Source organism: Pristiophorus japonicus, chromosome 7 (assembly GCF_044704955.1).
Source record: "Pristiophorus japonicus isolate sPriJap1 chromosome 7, sPriJap1.hap1, whole genome shotgun sequence".
In the NCBI taxonomy this organism is placed as follows: Eukaryota; Metazoa; Chordata; class Chondrichthyes; family Pristiophoridae; genus Pristiophorus; species Pristiophorus japonicus.
In genome coordinates, this window is record NC_091983.1 from 88868552 (window position 1) to 88887272 (window position 18721).

At 42.2% G+C, this 18721-nt stretch overlaps 1 protein-coding gene across 2 annotated transcripts in view; it reads right to left on the reverse strand.

The window, feature by feature from the left end:
* The window catches only part of dnmt3ab (DNA (cytosine-5-)-methyltransferase 3 alpha b), a 725841-nt gene that overhangs the window by 202014 nt on the left and 505106 nt on the right, over nt 1-18721 (reverse strand). For both annotated transcript variants that reach the window (XM_070885120.1, XM_070885118.1), the window contains exon 8: nt 5677-5886. In XM_070885120.1, coding sequence (XP_070741221.1) covers nt 5677-5886 — 210 coding nt within the window. The remainder of the gene's footprint in view (nt 1-5676; nt 5887-18721) is intronic.

The following is an 18721-nucleotide window of genomic DNA, read 5'->3' on the forward strand; positions in this document are numbered from 1 at the left end:
ACTCGGACAGGCAAAGGCGCACACAGAAGACAGGTACTAAGGGAATGCACAAAGGGTGATTAGTTGACCTCTTTATGTAATATTGGACAGATTGATGCATAAAGTTGATTTGGAATATTTGTTTTGTGGTGGCTTTCATTTCAGCATTGTGGCTAAGAGGACACTGTGATGGTTCATATCAGAGGGATGGTAAGATGTGGACCAGTTATTGGTGGATGGGGAATTGGGGTTGTGTTCACTGGAACCACAGTTGGATGAGTCGATCATGGACAGCCCTGGCAGAAAGGGACTGTCTGGGTTGTTTCCTGCCTTCCACTTCCTTCTTGTCCTTTTCTGCTTCTTCCTCTGCCTTCTCCTCCTTCCTAGCTGTTCGCCATATGCCTGGTGGTAAGGGCTCTGCCATCCTCATCGCGGGATTGTGAAGCATGCAGCAGACCACAACAAATCTTGAAAGTCATTCTGATGGAGTACTGTAAGGCTCCTCCAGAGCGGTCCAGGCAGCAGAAATGTTGCTTCAGCACTCCTATGGTCTGCTCTATGATAGAAACATAGAAAATAGGTGCAGGAGTAGGCCATTCGGCCCTTCAAGCCTGCACCACCATTCAATAAGATCATGGCTGATCATTCAGCTCAGTACCCCTTTCCTGCTTTCTCTCCATACCCCTTGATCCCTTTAGCCATAAGGGCCATATCTAACTCTCTCTTGAATATATCCAATGAGCTGGCATCAACAACTCTCTGTGGTAGAGAATTCCACAGGTTAACAACTCTCTGAGTGAAGAAGTTTCTCCTCATCTCAGTCCTAAATGGCTTACGCCTTATCCTTAGATTATATCCCCTGGTTCTGGACTTCCCCAACATTGGGAACATTCTTCCTGCATCCAACCTGTCCAGTCCCGTCAGAATTTTATATGTTTCTAAGAGATCCCCTCTCATCCTTCTAAGCTCCAGTGAATACAGGCCCAGTCGATCCAGTCTCTCCTCATATGTCAGTCCTGCCATCCCGGGAATCCGTCTGGTAAAACTTCGCTGCACTCCCTCAAATAGCAAGAACGTCCTTCCTCAGATTAAGAGACCAAAACTGAACACAATATTCCAGGTGAGGCCTCACCAAGGCCCTGTACAACTGCAGTAAGACCTCCCTGCTCCTATACTCAAATCCCCTAGCTATCAAGGCCAACATACCATTTACTTTCTTCACCACCTGCTGTACCTGCATGACAACTTTCAATGACTGATGTACCATGACACCCAGGTCTCGTTGCATCTCCCCTTTTCCTAATCTGCCACCATTCAGATAATATTCTGCCTTCATGTTTTTGCCACTAAAGTGGATAACGTCACATTTATCCACATTATACTGCATCTGTCACGTGTTTGCCCACTCACCTAACCTGTCCAAGTCACCTGCAGCCTTTTAGCATCTGAATGTCATCTGAAAACTTGGAGATATTACACTCAATTTCCTCATCCAAATCATTAATGTATATTGTAAATAGCTGGGTCCCAGCACTGAGCCCTGCGGCACCCCACTAGTTACTGCCTACCATTCTGAAAAAGACACATTTATTCCGACTCTCTGCTTCCTGTCTGCCAACCAGTTCTCGATCCACGTCAGTACATTATCCCCAATACCATGTGCTTTAATTTTGCACAACAAAAGCCTTTTGAAAGTCCAAATATTCCATATCCACTGGTCCTCCCTTGTGACACTAAGCTGGGTGGCGGTGTGAGCTGTGAGGAGGACGCTAAAAGGCTGTAGGGTGACTTGGACAGGTTAGGTGAGTGAGGAAACGCATGGCAGATGCAGTATAATGTGGATAAATGTGAAGTTATCCATTGGCAAAAACAGGAAGGCAGAATATTATCTGAATAGCGGCAGATTAGGAAAAGGGGAGGTGCAACGATACCTGGGTGTCAAGGTACATCAGTCATTGAAAGTTGGCATGCAGGTACAGCAGGCGGTGAAGAAGGCAAATGGTATGTTGGTCTTTAGCTAGGGGATTTGAATATAGGAGCAGTGAGGTCTTACTGCAGTTGTATAGGGCTTTGGTGATACTGTGGAATATTGTGTTCAGTTTTGGTCTCCTAATCTGAGGAAGGACGTTCTTGCTATTGAGGGAGTGCAGCGAAGGTTCACCAGACTGATTCCCGGGGTGGCAGGACTGACATATGAGGAGAGACTGGGCGTGTTGTCACTGAAGTTTAGAAGGATGAGACGGGATCTCATAGAATCATATAAAATTCTGATGGGACTGGACAGGTTAGATGCAGGAAGAATGTTCCCGATGTTGGGGAAGTCCAGAACCAGGGGACATAGTCTAAGGATAAGGGGTAAGCCATTTAGGACTGAGATGAGGAGAAACTTCTTCACTCAGAGTTGTTAACCTGTGGAATTCCCTACCGCAGAGAGTTGTTGATGCCAGTTCATTGGATATATTCAAGAGGGAGTTAGATATGGCCCTTATGGCTAAAAGGGATCAAGAGGTATGGAGAGAAAGCAGGAAAGGGGTACTGAGGTGAATGATCAGCCATGATCTTAATGAATGGTGGTGCAGGCTCAAAGGGCCGAATAGCCTGCTCCTGCACCTATTTTCTATGTTTCTATGTCCACTCTATTAGTTACATCCTCAAATAAATTCTAGAAGATTTGTCAAGCAGAATTTCCCTTTCATAACTCCATGCTGCCTTTCACCAATCCCGTCATTGCTTTCCAAATGTGCTGATATTTCATATTTAATAATTGATTCCAACATTTTCCCCACTACTGATGTCAGGCTAACTGGTCTATAATTATCCGTTTTCTCTCTCCCTCCTTTTTTCAAAAGTGATGTTACATTAGCTACCCTCCAGTCCATAGGAACCAATCCAGCGTCGATAGACTGTTGGAAAATGCTCACCAATGCATCCACTATTTCTAGGGCCACTTCCTTAAGTACTCTGGGATGCAGACTATAAGGCCCCGAGGATTTATCGGCCTTCAATCCCATCAATTTCCCTAACACAATTTCCCGCCTAATAAGGATTTCCTTCAGTTCCTCCTTCTCACTAGACCATCGGTCCCCTAGTATTTCCGGAAGATTATTTGTGTCTTCCTTCGCGAAAACAGAACCACAGTATTTGTTTAACTGGTCCGCCATTTCTTTGTTCCCCATTATAAATTCACCTGAATCTGATGTTTTGTGTGGCAGCATGGCTCTCATTGTGCACATGCTGGCCACGTGTAATTGAGCTGCAGAGTAGAGTCATGAGCCAGGTGGTCTAGGGATAGAGCAGCCACCCTCTGGTTTTTCTTGATGTCTCAAAGACTGAGGGAACAGCAAACCGACACAGAATAAAAGCATCGTGACTGCTGCCAGGATACCAGGCATTCGTCATCAAGATGTGCTGAATATAGTCGCACACCAACTGCACATTCAGCAAGTGAAAACCTTGGCAATTGTGGTACATATAAGAATTTAGATGCGGTGCCCGCAAACCACGTGCATGCAGTCGATGGATCCCTGCACCCTGGGGTGGGGTGGGGGCGGTGGCGGCAGTGGGTTAGCCCTGATAATAACGATTAAGGACAGTAGTGAAAAAGGATCTTGGCTCGGAAGATCAGGAAGTAGAATCAGTATGGATGGCGATAAGAAATATGGGGCATAAAACACTGGTGGGAGTAATATATATCAGTAGCTACACCGTTGGATAGAGTATCAATCAAGAAATAATAGGAGCTTGTACCAAAAGTAATGCAATAATAGTGGTGGACTTTAATCTCCATAGAGACTGGGCAAATCAAATTGGCAAAGGAAGTCTGTAGGATGAGTTCATGGAATGCATTCAAGACAGTTTCCTTGAACAAAAACTTTGTGGAACCAATCAAGAAACAGGCTATTTTAGATCTTGTATTGTGTCATGAGACAGGGTTAGTTCGTAATCTCATTGTAAATCATCCTCTGAGGAATAGTGAAATACTTAAGGGCGAAACAATAAGCCAATTACAAAGGAATAAGGGGTGAGTAGGCTGAAGTGGATTGGGAAATTAGATTAAAAGGTATGACAGTAGATAAGCAGTGACAAACATTTAAATAAATATTGCTAAAAGTGGAGAAAATAGAATATGAGAGTAAACTAGCAAGAAGTATAAGAACAGATTGTAAGAGCTTCCACAAGTATATAAAAAGGAAGATAATAGGAAAAGTAAGCGTTAGTCCCTTAGAGGCTAAGTCAGGAGAAATGATAATGGGGAAAAGGGAAATGGCAGAGACTTTAAACAAATATTTTGTATCTGTCTTCAGAGTAGAAGACACAATAAAACTTACCAAAAATAGTAGGGAACCAAGAGGCTAATGAGAGTGAGGAACTTAAAGTAATTAAGATCAATAGAGAAAACAAGAACCTTAAAGCCGACAAATCCCCTGGACCTGATGACATACATCCTAGGGTTTTAAAAGAGGTGGCTGCAGAGATAGTGGATGCACTGATTGTGATCTTCCAAAATTCCCTAGATTCTAAAACAATCACAGCGGATTGGAAGGTAGCAAATGTTCCCCCGCTATTCAAGAAAGGAGAGAGAGGGAACTACAGATCAATTAGCCTGACACCAGTCATCGTGAAAATGCTGGAATCTATGAATAGGGTAACAGTGCATTTAAAAAAATCATAATATGATTAGGCCGAGTCGACATTCTTTTATGAAATGGAAATCATGTTTAACAAATTTATTAGAATTTTTTGAGGATGTAACTTGCAGAGTAGATAAAGGGGAACCAATGAAAGTAGTATATTTGGATTTCCAAAAGGCATTTGATAAGGTGCCACATAAAATGTTGTTATGCAAGATAATGGCTCATGGGGTTGAGAGTAACATATTAGCATGGATAGAGGTTGACAGACAGAAAACAGAGAGTAGGGACAAAAGGGTAATTTTCAAGTTGGCAGGCTGTAACTAGTGTGGTGCCATAAGGATCAGTGCTTGGGCCTCATCTATTTACAACTTATATAAATGAATTAGATGAAGGGACTGAGTATAATGTATCCAAGTTTGCAAATGATACAAAGCTAGGTGGGAAAGTACGCTGTGATGAGGACAAAAAGAACCTGCAAAAGGCTATAGACACGTTAAGTGAGTGGGCAATAAGGGATGGAGTATAATGTGGGGAAATGTGAGGTTATTCACATTGGTAGGAAGAATAGAAAAACAGATTATTTTTTAAATGGTGAGAAACTATAAATGTTGGTGTTCAGAGAGATTTAGGTGTCCTAGTACAAGAATCGCAAAGGGGTCAAAATTGCGTAGCGTTCCATTTGGGTCAATAACATTTCAGGGTGCGCAAAAGTATTGCCGGGCGGTAAAGATTTGATTCTGCTGGGAACCTCCGCTTTAGCTCTCCAAGAGGGAAGTGGAGTGCTAAATCACCACCCGTAGCACCGAAAAATCGGGCGTTGCAGAGCCGAATTCTTTGCCCATAGTGTTATGCGCCGATGCGTCAATACTCAGCACCACACTATAAAGGAACCAACATTGCACATTGGTCCCTTAACCAAATAGCACGTGGCTCTCACCATGATCATATTTCGGTATTGTATTAGTTATATTTTGTTGAATTTGAAGAACTGAGTATGATGCCTGTCACACAATTGCTAAGCAACCTGGTCAACTTATATCAGAGGATAAAATAATAAACTTACTTCATATTCTGCTTCCTCATCTGTCATTTTGGAAGTGTCCTTCTCAGCTGTCTCATTTGTAATGACTGTAGGTTGTGGAGTTGGTACAATGCTGGGAGGTGCTGGATCAGTGGACTGCTGGGAAGTGATTGTGCTTGTTTCTTTCTCTTTCTGAGCCGGGGTCTCTTCCTGTGCATCCATCACAGCTACAAGTTTTGCCCTTTTCTCAGCCTGCAGGTAGGAGAGGGTTGGCAGTATGGGGAAGGAAGGGCATAAGTTAGAAGAAATATAAATAAGTGTGGGCTTTAACAAATATTTCTACCACTGAAGGAGAAATATATTTATTTTGTACTTTCTAACTTAGAACTACTTAGTAAAATATAACTTTTACTAAACCTTTTTAACTATAGTACATAATTGGCTAAGAAATTAATTCCATTGATACAAGTATTTTTCTAAAAGATATCACCATTTAAATTGTGGATTGTCCAAAGGTTTCCAACTGTTTTCTTTTGAAAAAAGAAAACATGTGGGACAAGCATTTCTGTTTGTTTAAAAATATTCATCAATGAAGCAATAAAATGGTAAATCAATCAGCTATGCCACACACAAACAAAAAATGCTGGAAATGCTCAGCAGGTCAGGCAGCATCTGCAGAGAGAGAGAAACAGAGTTATCATTTCAGGTCAAGGACCTTTCGTGTGAACTGCAAAATATTACAGATGTAACAGGTTTTAAGCAAGGCATATGGCAGAGAAAGGGGGATCCATAGAATCATAGAATGGTTACAGCATAGGAGGCCATTTGGCCCGTCAAACCCATGCTGGCTCTCTGCAAGAGCACGTCAGCTAGTCCCACTGACCCGCCCTTTCCCCATAGTCGTGCAAATGTTTTACCTTCAGGTACTTATCCAACTCCCTTTTGAAAGTCCCGATTGGATCTGCCTCCACCACCCTCTCAGGCAATGCATTCCAGATCCTAACCATTCACTGTGTAAAAAGGTTTCTCTCATGTCGCCTTTGGTTCTTCTGCCACTCACCTTAAATCTGTGTGCTTTGGTTCGCGACCCTTCCGCCAATGGGAAGGGTCGACTCTGTCCAGACCCATCATGATTTTCAACACCTCTATCAAATCTCCTCTCAACCTTCTCTGCTTCAAGGAGAACAACTCTAGCTTCTCCAGTCTATCCACGTAACTGAAGTCCTTCATCCCTGGAACCATTCTTGTAAATCTTTTCTGCGCCATCTCTAAGGCCTTCACATCTTTCCTAAAGTATGGTGCCCAGAATTGGACACAATGCTCCAGTTGAGGCCGAACCAGTATTTTCTAAAGGTTCATTATAACTTCCTTGATTTTGTACTCTATGCCTCCATTTATGAAGCCCAGGATCCCATATCCTTTTTTAACCGCTTTCTCAACCTGAGCTGCCAACTTCAATGATTTGTGCACATATACCCTCAGGTCTCTCTGTTCATGCAGCCCCTTTAGAATTGTACCCCTTTAGTTCACATTACCTCTTCTCGTTCTTCCTACCAAAATGTATCACTTCACACTTTTCTGCATTAAATTTCATCGGCCTCTCTATGTTCTCTTGAAGTCTATCACTCTCCTCACTGCTCACTATACCGCCAAGTTTTGTGTAATTTGCAAATTTTGAAATTGTGACCTGTACACCCAAGCCCAAGTCATAAATATATATCAAGAAGAGCAGTGGTCCTAGAACCGGCCCCTGGGAACACCACTGTGTACCTTCCTCCAGTCCAAAAAACAACCATTCACCACTACTCTCTGTTTCCTATCACGTAGCCAATTTCATATCCATGCTGCCACTGTCACTTTTATTCCATGGGCTTCAACTTTGCTGGCAAGCCTATTATGTGGCACTTTAGCAAATGCCTTTTGTAAGTCCAGTTACACCACATCAACTGCATTGCCCTCATCAACAATCTCTGTTACCGCATCAAAAGACTCCATCAAGTTAATTAAACATGATTTGCATTTAACAAATCTGTGATGGCTTTTCTTAATTAATCCACACTTGTCCAAGTGATTGTTAATTTTCTCCCGGATTATCATTTCTAAAAGTTTCACAACTACCGAGGTGAAACTGAATGGCCTATATTTGGTGGGTTTATCCTTCCACGCTTTTTTGAACAAGGGTGTAACATTTGCAATTCTCCAATGCTCTGGCACCACCCCTGTACCTGAGGAGGATTGGAATATTATGGTCAGTAGCTCCAGCTCTGCAATTTTCACCTTTCCTTCCCTCAGCATTCTAGGATGCATTCCATCCGGTCCTGGTGACTTATCCACTTTAAGTACAGCCAGCCTTTCTAGTACTTCCTTTTGATCTCTTCTAGTATCTCAACTACCTCCTCTTTCACTATGACTCTGGTAGCATCTTCTTCCTTGGTAAAGACAGATACAAAGTACTCATTTAGTACCTCAGCCAAGCCCTCTATCTCCATGTGTAGGTCTCCTTTTTGGACGTTGATCGGCCCTACAATCTGTTTACTATTTATTTTTGGATTCCCTTTTATGTTAGCTGCCAATCTATTCTCATACTCTCTCTTTGCCCCTTTTATTTCCTTTTTCATTTCCCCTCTGAGCTTTCTATATTCAGCCTGGTTCTTACTTGTATTCTCAACCTGACGTCTGTCATACGTCTTTTTCTGCTTCATCTTACTTTCTATCTCTTTCATCATCCAGGGAGCTCTGACTTTGGTTGCCCTACCTTTCCCCCTCGTGGGAATGTACGTGGATTGTACCTGAACCATCTTCTCTTTAAAGGTTCGATTGCAGTTTTGCCTGCCAATCTTTGATTCCAATTTACCCAGGCCAGATCCATTCTCAACCCAATGAAATTGGCCTTCCTCCAATTAAGTACTTTTACTCTAGATTGGTCCCTGTCCTTTTCCATAGCTAATTTAAACCTTATGAGACTGTGATCACTGTTCCCTAAATGTTCCCCTACTGACACTTGCTCCACTTGACCCACCTCAGTCCCAAGAACCAGATCCAGCAATGCCTCCTTCCTTGTTGGGCCAGAAACATATATATCATGAAAGTATGGGATGGGAGGAAGGATGGACCACAAAGACTGCAGTGGTTCAAGAAGGCAGCTCACCACCACCTTCTCAAGGGATGGGCAATAAATGCTGGTTTTGCCAGCGGTGCCCACATCCTGTGAACGAATAAACAAAAACTTCCACTCCCATTTCAGTATTCCAAAGGGACCATTCCCTCCACGACACCCAGGTCCACTCCTCAATCACCCCCAAAGCCCCCTCCCCTTCCCATGGATCTTTCCCGTACAAGCGCAAGTGATGCAATACCTGCGCTTTTAACTCCTCCCTTCCCACCGTCCAGAATCCCGAACACTCCTTCCAGGTAAAATAGAGATTTACTGGAACTTCTTTCAATTTAGCATACTGTGTTCATTCATAACCTCTGCCCCCATTTTTTCGGGCGACAGCTGTTGATATTCACATATAGACTTCTTCTAAACCCATCTTTTGTTTCTTTATTTGTCCCATTACCATCCCCTTTTGCCTTGCACCCATCATTCCTTTTGACATTAAATCTCTCCTGCCTTCTACCGTATCACAGACCTTCCCTTTTGATCTTTCCTCACATCCTGCCTTTCCCTGCCTCTGTACTTGCTTAAAATCTGTTACATCTGTAACATCTTCAAGTTCTGACATCAGGTCATCGACCTGAAATGTTAACTCTTTTTCTTTCTCCACAGATGCTGTCTGACCTGCTGAGTACTTCCAACATTCTCTATTCTTTATTTCAAATTACTTACATCCGCAGCATTTTGCTTTTGTTAGGACAAATGCTGGGTGCCTACAATATCCCAAAGGTCAGGTTCATCTGAAGTGGAAATTTGGCTGAGCAACTCTCAGACGTTCTTGCATACCTCCAGGTGGAAGGTTATACAGTGTATTGCAGAGAGTTAGGATTATGCAACTTACCTACCTCTTGTCAGATAATGGTGTACTAGATATGGTGATGTGGTGGGCTTTCATCTCTGGGACCTGGTTCAAATTCGGCCCAGCCCAATAAGCTTCTTTAAAATGAGCATGAGCAATCTCAGCTTCTCTCCTCGTAGGAAATTAATGGTAATTTAGGACTAACTGGCATCAAGTTGTCTGCCTTAGTTGGAAAGGCCATGATGTTTCATGTGGGAAATATAAATTCCATAAAGGATGCGCTTAGGAATTGGGGTTGAAGTTATTCTTGGGGCAGAATAGAGGGAGGTTTACTGTGCATTCAACCAGACTATACCTGACCTGACTTGATGCTTTGGGTCCCCATAATGGAAAGTACTCCATTCCCAGCACTAACACACCCATCGTCTCAATGACCAAAACATTGACAAAATATGAAAAAAAAAAGATCATGTGGAAGGGAATCTGAAAGCTGGAGTGGAGAAGAACACATAATTTGAAGTCAAATGGAGCTATCCATAAAGTATTTGTCAGTGTAAATATGTTAAAAATGGCTGTTGCATAATTACACAAAATACTCAGTAAATCTGGAAATGAATGTAAAGCACAAATGGGACCTTATTAATTAAAAGGTAAGTGTCTTTTACTGGTGCACTATTTGTAGTGTACACAATGTGCTGAAATTTATCATTAAATGTTATTTTGGGCAAAGTGAGGCATCACAAAACAGCATGGAATTGCCATACACACAAACAATCCATAAAACACACAAGATTCCCTGTATTATTATTTGGGAAACAGCCTGCTCTGGAGGGCTATTCATTTAAAGGTATCAAATATCAAAATACCCACCTGCCATACCTACCCTTTAAATCAATGCCTTAAATTTAATTTAAATAAGAACAAGTTATCCCACCAATCTGCTGCTGTTGATCCCCAAGAAAGATATAGTAAATACAGAAGTGACCCACTGTTCTGCTGCTGCATTTTGTTGTCAATTTTTTGGGTGTGTGTAGCTATTCTGCTTTTACATTGGCTATCTTTTTTGATTTCTTGATATGCTTCAGAAGATCCAAACTTTAGAAATGCAACGATTTCTTCAAAGTTCCTCTTTATTTGAAACCTGTTTTCATGAAAGTGCCAGTGATGATTAGACTGTGGACGAGCCACTAGCAGTCTAGTTTTCCTGCTATGTTAAAGGTCATTGCGCACTGCCATCCTCTGGTACCTCACCCAAGTGGCCATTCTTCGTCTCTGAGCTTAGACAGTGAGTGTTGGCAGGTTACTGAACTGTGAAGGAGCATCCCAGCTGAGCCTGATCCTAACTTCCACTCACCTACACTTTCCAACAGGTGCCACATGACAGAAACTCTGGATGAGTATTTTCCCGCTTCGTAGTCCAACGCACTCTGCCTTAGATCAGCTAAGTCAGCACATACCAGGGATCGAACCTGAGGCTTCCTGGTCTATATGGCTTAGCTTGAATTTACTGAAGTCAGTCATTGTAAAAATGAAATTACAACATTTTATGATGTAACAGCACTGGAAGGATTATTGTCTAACTAGGTGCTAATCTCTGAAAATGAGACCATATTTATGAGACATCATTACTAGACACTAAAATGTCACTAAATTAGGTGAAAGAGATAGTCATCACAAAAGTGATATTTATCTCCACATAGAGCTTCCGAAAAAGGATGGAACACATGGGGGAGCTATCTGTGAATTTGACTTTAGACTTCTGTTCCCTACCTGTATGTTCTTTGGTGGAGAAGTCTGTGAGCAGCTGACCAATTTTCACAGATGTTAAAGAATTTCATTAGAAAGAAAAATGCAGAATAGTCATTTACAACGCTTGGAAATAAAAGGAGCTGCTTGATAAAGGTGTTTATGGCTTCAAGCAAAGACTGCATAATTGTCACCTTATTTAGTGTTGGATGGGGAACTATCATTTCTCAATCAATAAATATTAGATATGGTCTAAATCTGCAATATAAAATGTATTTACTAGGTTAGGTACAAACTAGATGGCTTCTGTAAGCATAGCTCAATGAACAATTGAAATTACTTTCTCTGCAACCCTCTGTTCTGAACATTGACTTCAGTAACTTCAGACTTTAGTTATATCTTCATTTTCTAATGAATTTTAATTAATTAAAAGTTTTCCACTTTTTGTTTTCTTCCATTTCCCAGTCCTCCCATTTTCTTAGATATTTACAGTTTTTTTCTTCAATTATTTAATGCTTCTGTCTATTACTTGACTGAGATGATGTGTAACATCCTTTCACTGTTCCACTCGGGTTTGCTCCCTTTCTTTTTATTTTTTATATATTCTCCTTCCATTTCCTGCTGATATTAACATGCCTGCATGCCTCTCATGTTTCAGTTCCGAAGACGGGTTCGCATCCATAAAGTTAACTTGTTTGTTCTCTCCACAGATGATGCCTGAGCTACTGAGTGTTAGCAGCGTTTTCTGGTTTTAATCAAAGTAATTTGACTGACATCAAAGAAAAACATTTATATGTAATGTACCAAAACTTTCTACTAAAAATTCAGATCATCTCATTGGTCACTCAAATCATATATGGAATGATCGACAGAGCATGCCTCTTATCTTACATGTTAGTCTTGTTACCCTAGCACTGTGCTGAGCATATTGAAAATTCATGTAGGTAACACGGAAGATGGTGTCACTATTGCTCTAAAGGCTGAGCAGAAGTAGAACACAATTTTTAAAGAAATATTTGTATCAGCAATGGTTGTTTTAATCATTTATATTTGTTTATGTGATGGGATGATCAGAAATTTGGTTTCAATACAGCATTTCTCCATCTAAAGTAGATGTCTACCAGACATACAGAGATTAGTCATTAAAAAACCCTGCAAATGCTGGAAATCAGAAAAGACAAGTTAATGTTTCAGGTGCATATCTTCATGACTTCTTATGAAGGATTAACCTGTCTTTTCTCTTTACAGATGGTGACAGACCTGCTGTGTATTTCCAACATTTTCAGTTTTTATTACTTTTATTTGTGCCTGAACAACGAGGTTTATAGCAGATTAGAACCAGCTATATGATAGATTAAAAAGAATGAGAAATACTATGGTAGTTTGTCAATTGTGGCTACCAAGGTTTCATTTTGGAAATATTTGAAATGGAAAAGATTAAAGTGCTGAACATTTTTTGTTACCACGGGGAACTGGCTAAGTTGACAGAAAACAAATGTGATTAAGCATCACATTGGAAAATAGCTTTCAACAATAACTTGCACAAATAGGATCTTAAACGAGAAGGGAGTGGAGAGGTGGAGGGGATCAAGGGAGGGAATTCCAGGACATTGGGTGTAGGCCGCTGAAAACATGGCTGCCATTAGCATGGAGAAGGGGGATGCATATGAGCTTAGAGTAAAAGAACAAAGTGTCGGTGGGGATGGGTGGGTGGGGGGGGGAGCTTGTGATTATAAGGTTGGAGGTAGATATTTTGTTCTATGAGAATGGCTAAATTCCTGTCCAAACCTCATTAATAGTTCCCCAGAACCCATTGTGTGATGCTGTTCTTCAGGTCAATTGCTGCATTAACCATACATACTATATTATGTAACCCCACCTTTCAATTCACATAGAATACTCGCAGCCAAAAATTGTTTAGTATTGTATTGCACATCTGTGAAGCGAGTTAAAGACTAATATTAAATATTACGGCATAAATGGATTTCAAAAAGCTCTGAAGGTGTCGAGCCTCGTACCAGGATGTGGGGACATCAGTGAGCCTCACCGAATTTTCCATCCATTAATCAGAATGAAGAGAAAATCCAACAGGGCCCACTGACGTTGCCATCCAAAATCCCGGTACATGCTCCTAGTGCGCAAAGTTCTGCACTAGGAGTACAAATTCATAAAATATACAGTACAATCAAAAGTAAAGCCACAGTTATACGTATAAAAGAACTGTAACACATATGACTTGAACATTAATATAACAGCAGTTCAATGAACATTCGGCAGGATTGTGACCACGCTTTCTGTTATTGCAAAGTTATTAAGTTAAACATGTTTCAAACCCTAAACAATTTCATGCGTTGCACGCTACAGTTATCATTTGTAATGTTAATGTAAAACTGTGTCAAAGAAAGCGAAAAATGTTCCTGCAAATGCATCATTCCAAACTTCATTGTTTGAGAGTGATTAACTTTAATGATAGATGTTATACGTAGTATTCAATTGAGAAGTCTTGCATTGACATGAAGAATGATGTAACAGAATTATATTTAGCCACTAGGTGGAGATAAAGTTACATATTTTGAACAATGAGACAACAAGAAGTTTTATTTTGAAATCATGCATTTTTAAAGAAAGAGGACATAAAATTATCAGGTTAATTATTGCAAGAGATACCTCTAAAATGTTACGCTATCATTTGCTGGCTCAGCACTGAAGACACTGTTACATCCTTGCAGAGATGGGGCTGGAGTCAGTGAGATGTGGGGGGAGGGGGAGGGCGTTGGCGGAGCCTAGGTACAGTATTACTGGCAGATTTATTGGCCCGGATGTTCCGTGACCTATAAACGCATACTCACCAGTGCCTCGCAAGTTCCAGGTTTACGCGAAAACCCGGAACTCGCGATCTGTCAAGAGTTTACTTGACAGATCCTCCGCATCCCCGGGAAATGGACATTCGCTGACAGAAAGCTATTGCCCAGTCAATGCCCATGAAACTCTTACGCCTGGTAAAAGCAGGCATAAAGTCTTCTTTCACCAGCGCAAATGTGAAAATAAATATAAAAATAATTTAAAACAATTATTTTAAGATTCAAAAACCTGCAAAATAAGTTTGTGTTATTTTTGGTCCCTTAAAAATGTTTACATTTATTTTTCAAAAAAATAAATGTTTGTTTTAAATGTTTAATGTAATTGTATTTTAATTCGTTTTAATCATGTAATGATTTTTTTATTTCAAGGCTGTGTACATGTATTTTTTGGGTGGTTCCTATTGGGGATTCCGTACATAAATGGAATCCCCATAAGCATAATGGGAACATCCTTTCTGATTGGTTGGGCCGGCTCACGTAATCCCAGGGGTGTTTGCGAACCATATGCCTACACGTAGAGGCCCTGGAATGCGAGTCTTCGTGGATCCAGGACCATCAGTTAGGTGCGTATATTTATTGCGGTTCGGAGGCATCCGCCCGCGGGAAGCCTCCGACCGCAAATTCAGGCCCAATTATTTTTACTCACAGTAAGTAACTATAGAAATAATGAGCAAAAAAACCTCTAACATAACGAATGATTTCACACATTCAACCAGCTAAGAATTCCTCTGGTTACTATGTGCAACAACCTTGTAAGTGTGTCTGTTCACGATTTCAAGTGAAATCAGAAGCACAATTTAAAGTAATCACCTTACGATTTCCCTCAACAAAGGAAATTTTCATTAAACTTGACTTATTGCTACACAGAGTGGCCAGAGAAATGTGATTCTAAAGTTTTCATTAATGGTCTAAAGTTTGAGAAGTGGTCATGCATTTACAGCATAACACAACACAAACAATGTTTCACTCATAAACACTCCATACTTTGAAAGTTACAAAATACCCTGAAATACTCATGAAAAAGAACGGCGTGTTATACGGATCGCCCCACTTGTGCTGTCACTTTCAAACATTTGTCTCTCTTTTCCTTCTCTTTTTCATCTCACCGGTTTTCTTTCCTCTTTCCTGAAGATGCTAATTCATTGCTGAGTTATATTCATTTGTGAGTCTCACCAGTGAGTGTCAGCAGGTTACTTGACAATAATGGAGGGAGAAGGGCATCACAGCCAAGCTGGATCCTGCCCTCATCGAACATCAACTCACAAGAACTTCCAGCACAGGTCTCTGGATTGCGATCAGTAGCGGGAACTGTGGCTCATTTTACCCTTTTTAACCCAATGGACACTGCAGTGGTTTGCAATGCCCTTACCACTGCCTGGATGAGATAAGCTAACTCCGCATTAGAACATAAGAAATAGGAGCAGGAGTAGGCCATATGGCCCCTCGAGCCTGCTCCGCCATTCAATACGATCATAGCTGATCCGATCATGGACTGAGGTCCACTTCCCTGCCCGCTCCCCATAACCCCTTATTTCCTTATCGGTTAAGAAACTGTCTATCTCTGTCTTAAATTTATTCAATGTCCCAGCTTCCACAGCTCTCTGAGGCAGCGAATTCCACAGATTTACAACCCTCTGAGAAAAGAAATTCCTCCTCATCTCTGGTTTAAATGGGCGGCCCCTTATTCTAAGATTATGCCCCCTAGTTCTCGTCTCCCCTATCAGTGGAAACATCCTCTCTGCATCACCTTGTCGAGCCCCCTCATAATCTTATTCATTTCGATAAGATCACCTCTCATTCTTCTAAATTCTAATGAGTAGAGGCCCAACCTACTCAAACTTTCCTCATAAATCAATCACCTCATCTCCGGAATCAACCTTGTGAACCTTCTCTGAACTGCCTCCAAAGCAAGTATATCCTTTCTAAATATGGAAACCAAAGCTGCACGCAGTATTCCAGGTGTGGCCTCACCAATATCCTGCATAACTGTAGCAAGACTTCCCTGCTTTTATACTCCAATCCCTTTGCAATAAAGGCCAAGATTCCATTGGCCTTTCTGATCACTTGCTGTACCTGCATACTATCCTTTTGTGTTTCATACACTAGGAACTCCAGGTCCCGCTGTACTGCAGCACTTTGCAATTTTTCTCCATTTAAATACAGGTTGAGCGTCCAAAATCCGGAGTTCCGGAATCCGGAATGTTCCGGAACCCAGACCAATTGGTGGCAGGGTCGTCCAGAATCCGTAAAATGTTCTGGAATCCGGATGCACTGACTCTGTCGCCTCCACTCGCCTCGCCCCACTGCCCTTACCTCAGGGCCTCGCCGCTGCCCGACCTCAGACCTCACCTTGCCGCTGTTGACCTTACATCTCCGCCACTCACCGTACCCCGCCCGCCGCCGTTGCCTTTACCTCGGGGCCTCCTCACCGGCCTGCCCCTACACCTCATCTGCGATGGGGCCCGCCGACCCAAGCACTTCCTTGGCGGCGGTGCCCGCCCTAATAGCTCCACCTCGGTGGGCCCCTCCCACACACCTCCTTCGTGGTGAGGCCCGCCCAAACACCTCCTTGGCGACAGGGCCTGCCTGAACAGCTCCACCTCGGTGGGCCCCGCCCGAATACCTCCTTGGCGGCGGGCCCTGCTCTAACAGCTCTAGCTCGGCGGGGCCCGCCCAAACATCACCCCAGCGACGTGGCCCGCCCTAACAAATCTGCGGTGGCTGGGCCCCACCCGACAAACTACTGGATGGGGCCGGCAGCCCGAACAGCTCTTTGGAGAGCCACCCCTCCCTCGCGCCCCCCCCTCCCCCCCCGATTTCTGACGTTCCGAAATTCGGAAATACCCAAACCTGGGCTTGGGTGTTTCCGGATTCGTGACATCAGAAAGACGTTCCAAAGTCCAGAAAAAGGCAAAATCTGGAATGGCCTCAGTACCAAGGGTTCCGGATTTGGGACGCTGCACTTGTAATAACTTGCTCTTCGATTTTTTTTCTGCCAAAGTGCATAACCTCACACTTTCCAATATTATACTCCATCTGCTAAATTTTTGCCCACTCACTTAGCCTGAATATGTCCTTTTGCAGTTTTTTTGTGTCCTCCTCACACATTGCTTTTCCTCCCGTCTTTGTATCATCAGCAAATTTGGCTACGTTACACTCAGTCCCTTCTTCCAAGTCGTTAATATAGATTGTAAATAGTTGGGGCCCCAGCACTGATCCCTGCGGCACCCCACTAGTTACTGATTGGTTCATTCTCGTGTTGGCATTTATTCCGAATCTCTGTTTTCTGTTAGTTAGCCAATCCTCTATCCATGCTAATATATTACCCCCAACCTCGTGAACTTTTATCTTGTGCAATAACCTTTTATATGGCACCTTGTCAAATGCCTTCTGGAAGTCCAAATGCACCACATCCACTGGTTCCCCTTTATCCACTCTGTTCGTTACATCCTCAAAGAATTCCAGCAAATATGTCAAACATGACTTCCTCTTCATAAATCCATGCTGACTCTGCCTGACTGAATTATGCTTTTCCAAATGTCCTGCTACTTTAATAATGGACTCCCAACATTTTCCCAATGACAGATGTTAGGTAACTGGTCGAAAGTTTCCTGCTTTTTGTCTGCCTCCATTTTTAAATATTTGGCAGATGGAGTATAATGTTGGAAAGTTTGAGGTCATGCACTTTGGCAGTAAAAAAAATCCAAGAGCAAGTTATTATTTAAATGGAGAAAGATTGCAAAGTGTCGCAGTACTGCGGGACCTGGGGGTACTTGTGCATGAAACACAAAAGGATAGTATGCAGGTACAGCAAGTGATCAGGAAGGCCAATGGAATCTTGGCCTTTATTGCAAAGGGGATGGAGTATAAAAGCAGGGAAGTCTTGCTACAGCTATACAAGGTATTGGTGAGGCCACACCTGGAATACTGCGTTCAGTTTTGGTTTCCATATTTACGAAAGGATGTACTTGCTTTGGAGGCAGTTCAGAGAAGGTTCACTAGGTTGATGCCGGAATGAGGGGGTTGACTTATGAGGAGAGTTTGAGTAGGTTGGGTCTTTACTCATTGGAATTCAGAAGAATGAGAGGTGATTTTATCGAAACATATAAGATTATGAGGGGGCTTGACAAGGTGGATGCAGAGAGGATGTTTCCACTGATAGGGGAGACTAGAACTAGAGGGCATAATCTTAGAATAAGGGGCCGCCATTTAAAACTGAGATGAGGAGAAACTTCTTCTCTCAGAGTGTTGTTAATCTGTGGAGTTCTCTGCCTCAGAGAGCTATGGAAGCTGGGACATTGAATAAATTTAAGACAGAAATCGACAGTTTCTTAAACGATAAGAGGATAAGGGGTTATGGGGAGCGGGTGGGGAAGTGGAGCCAAGTCCGTGATCAGATCAGCCATGATCTTATTAAATGGCGGAGCAGGCTCGAGGGGCCGTATGGCCTACTCCTGTTCGTATTTCTTATGTTCTTATGTATAAAGACTGATACAAAATATTTGTTCAGAGTTTCTGCCATCT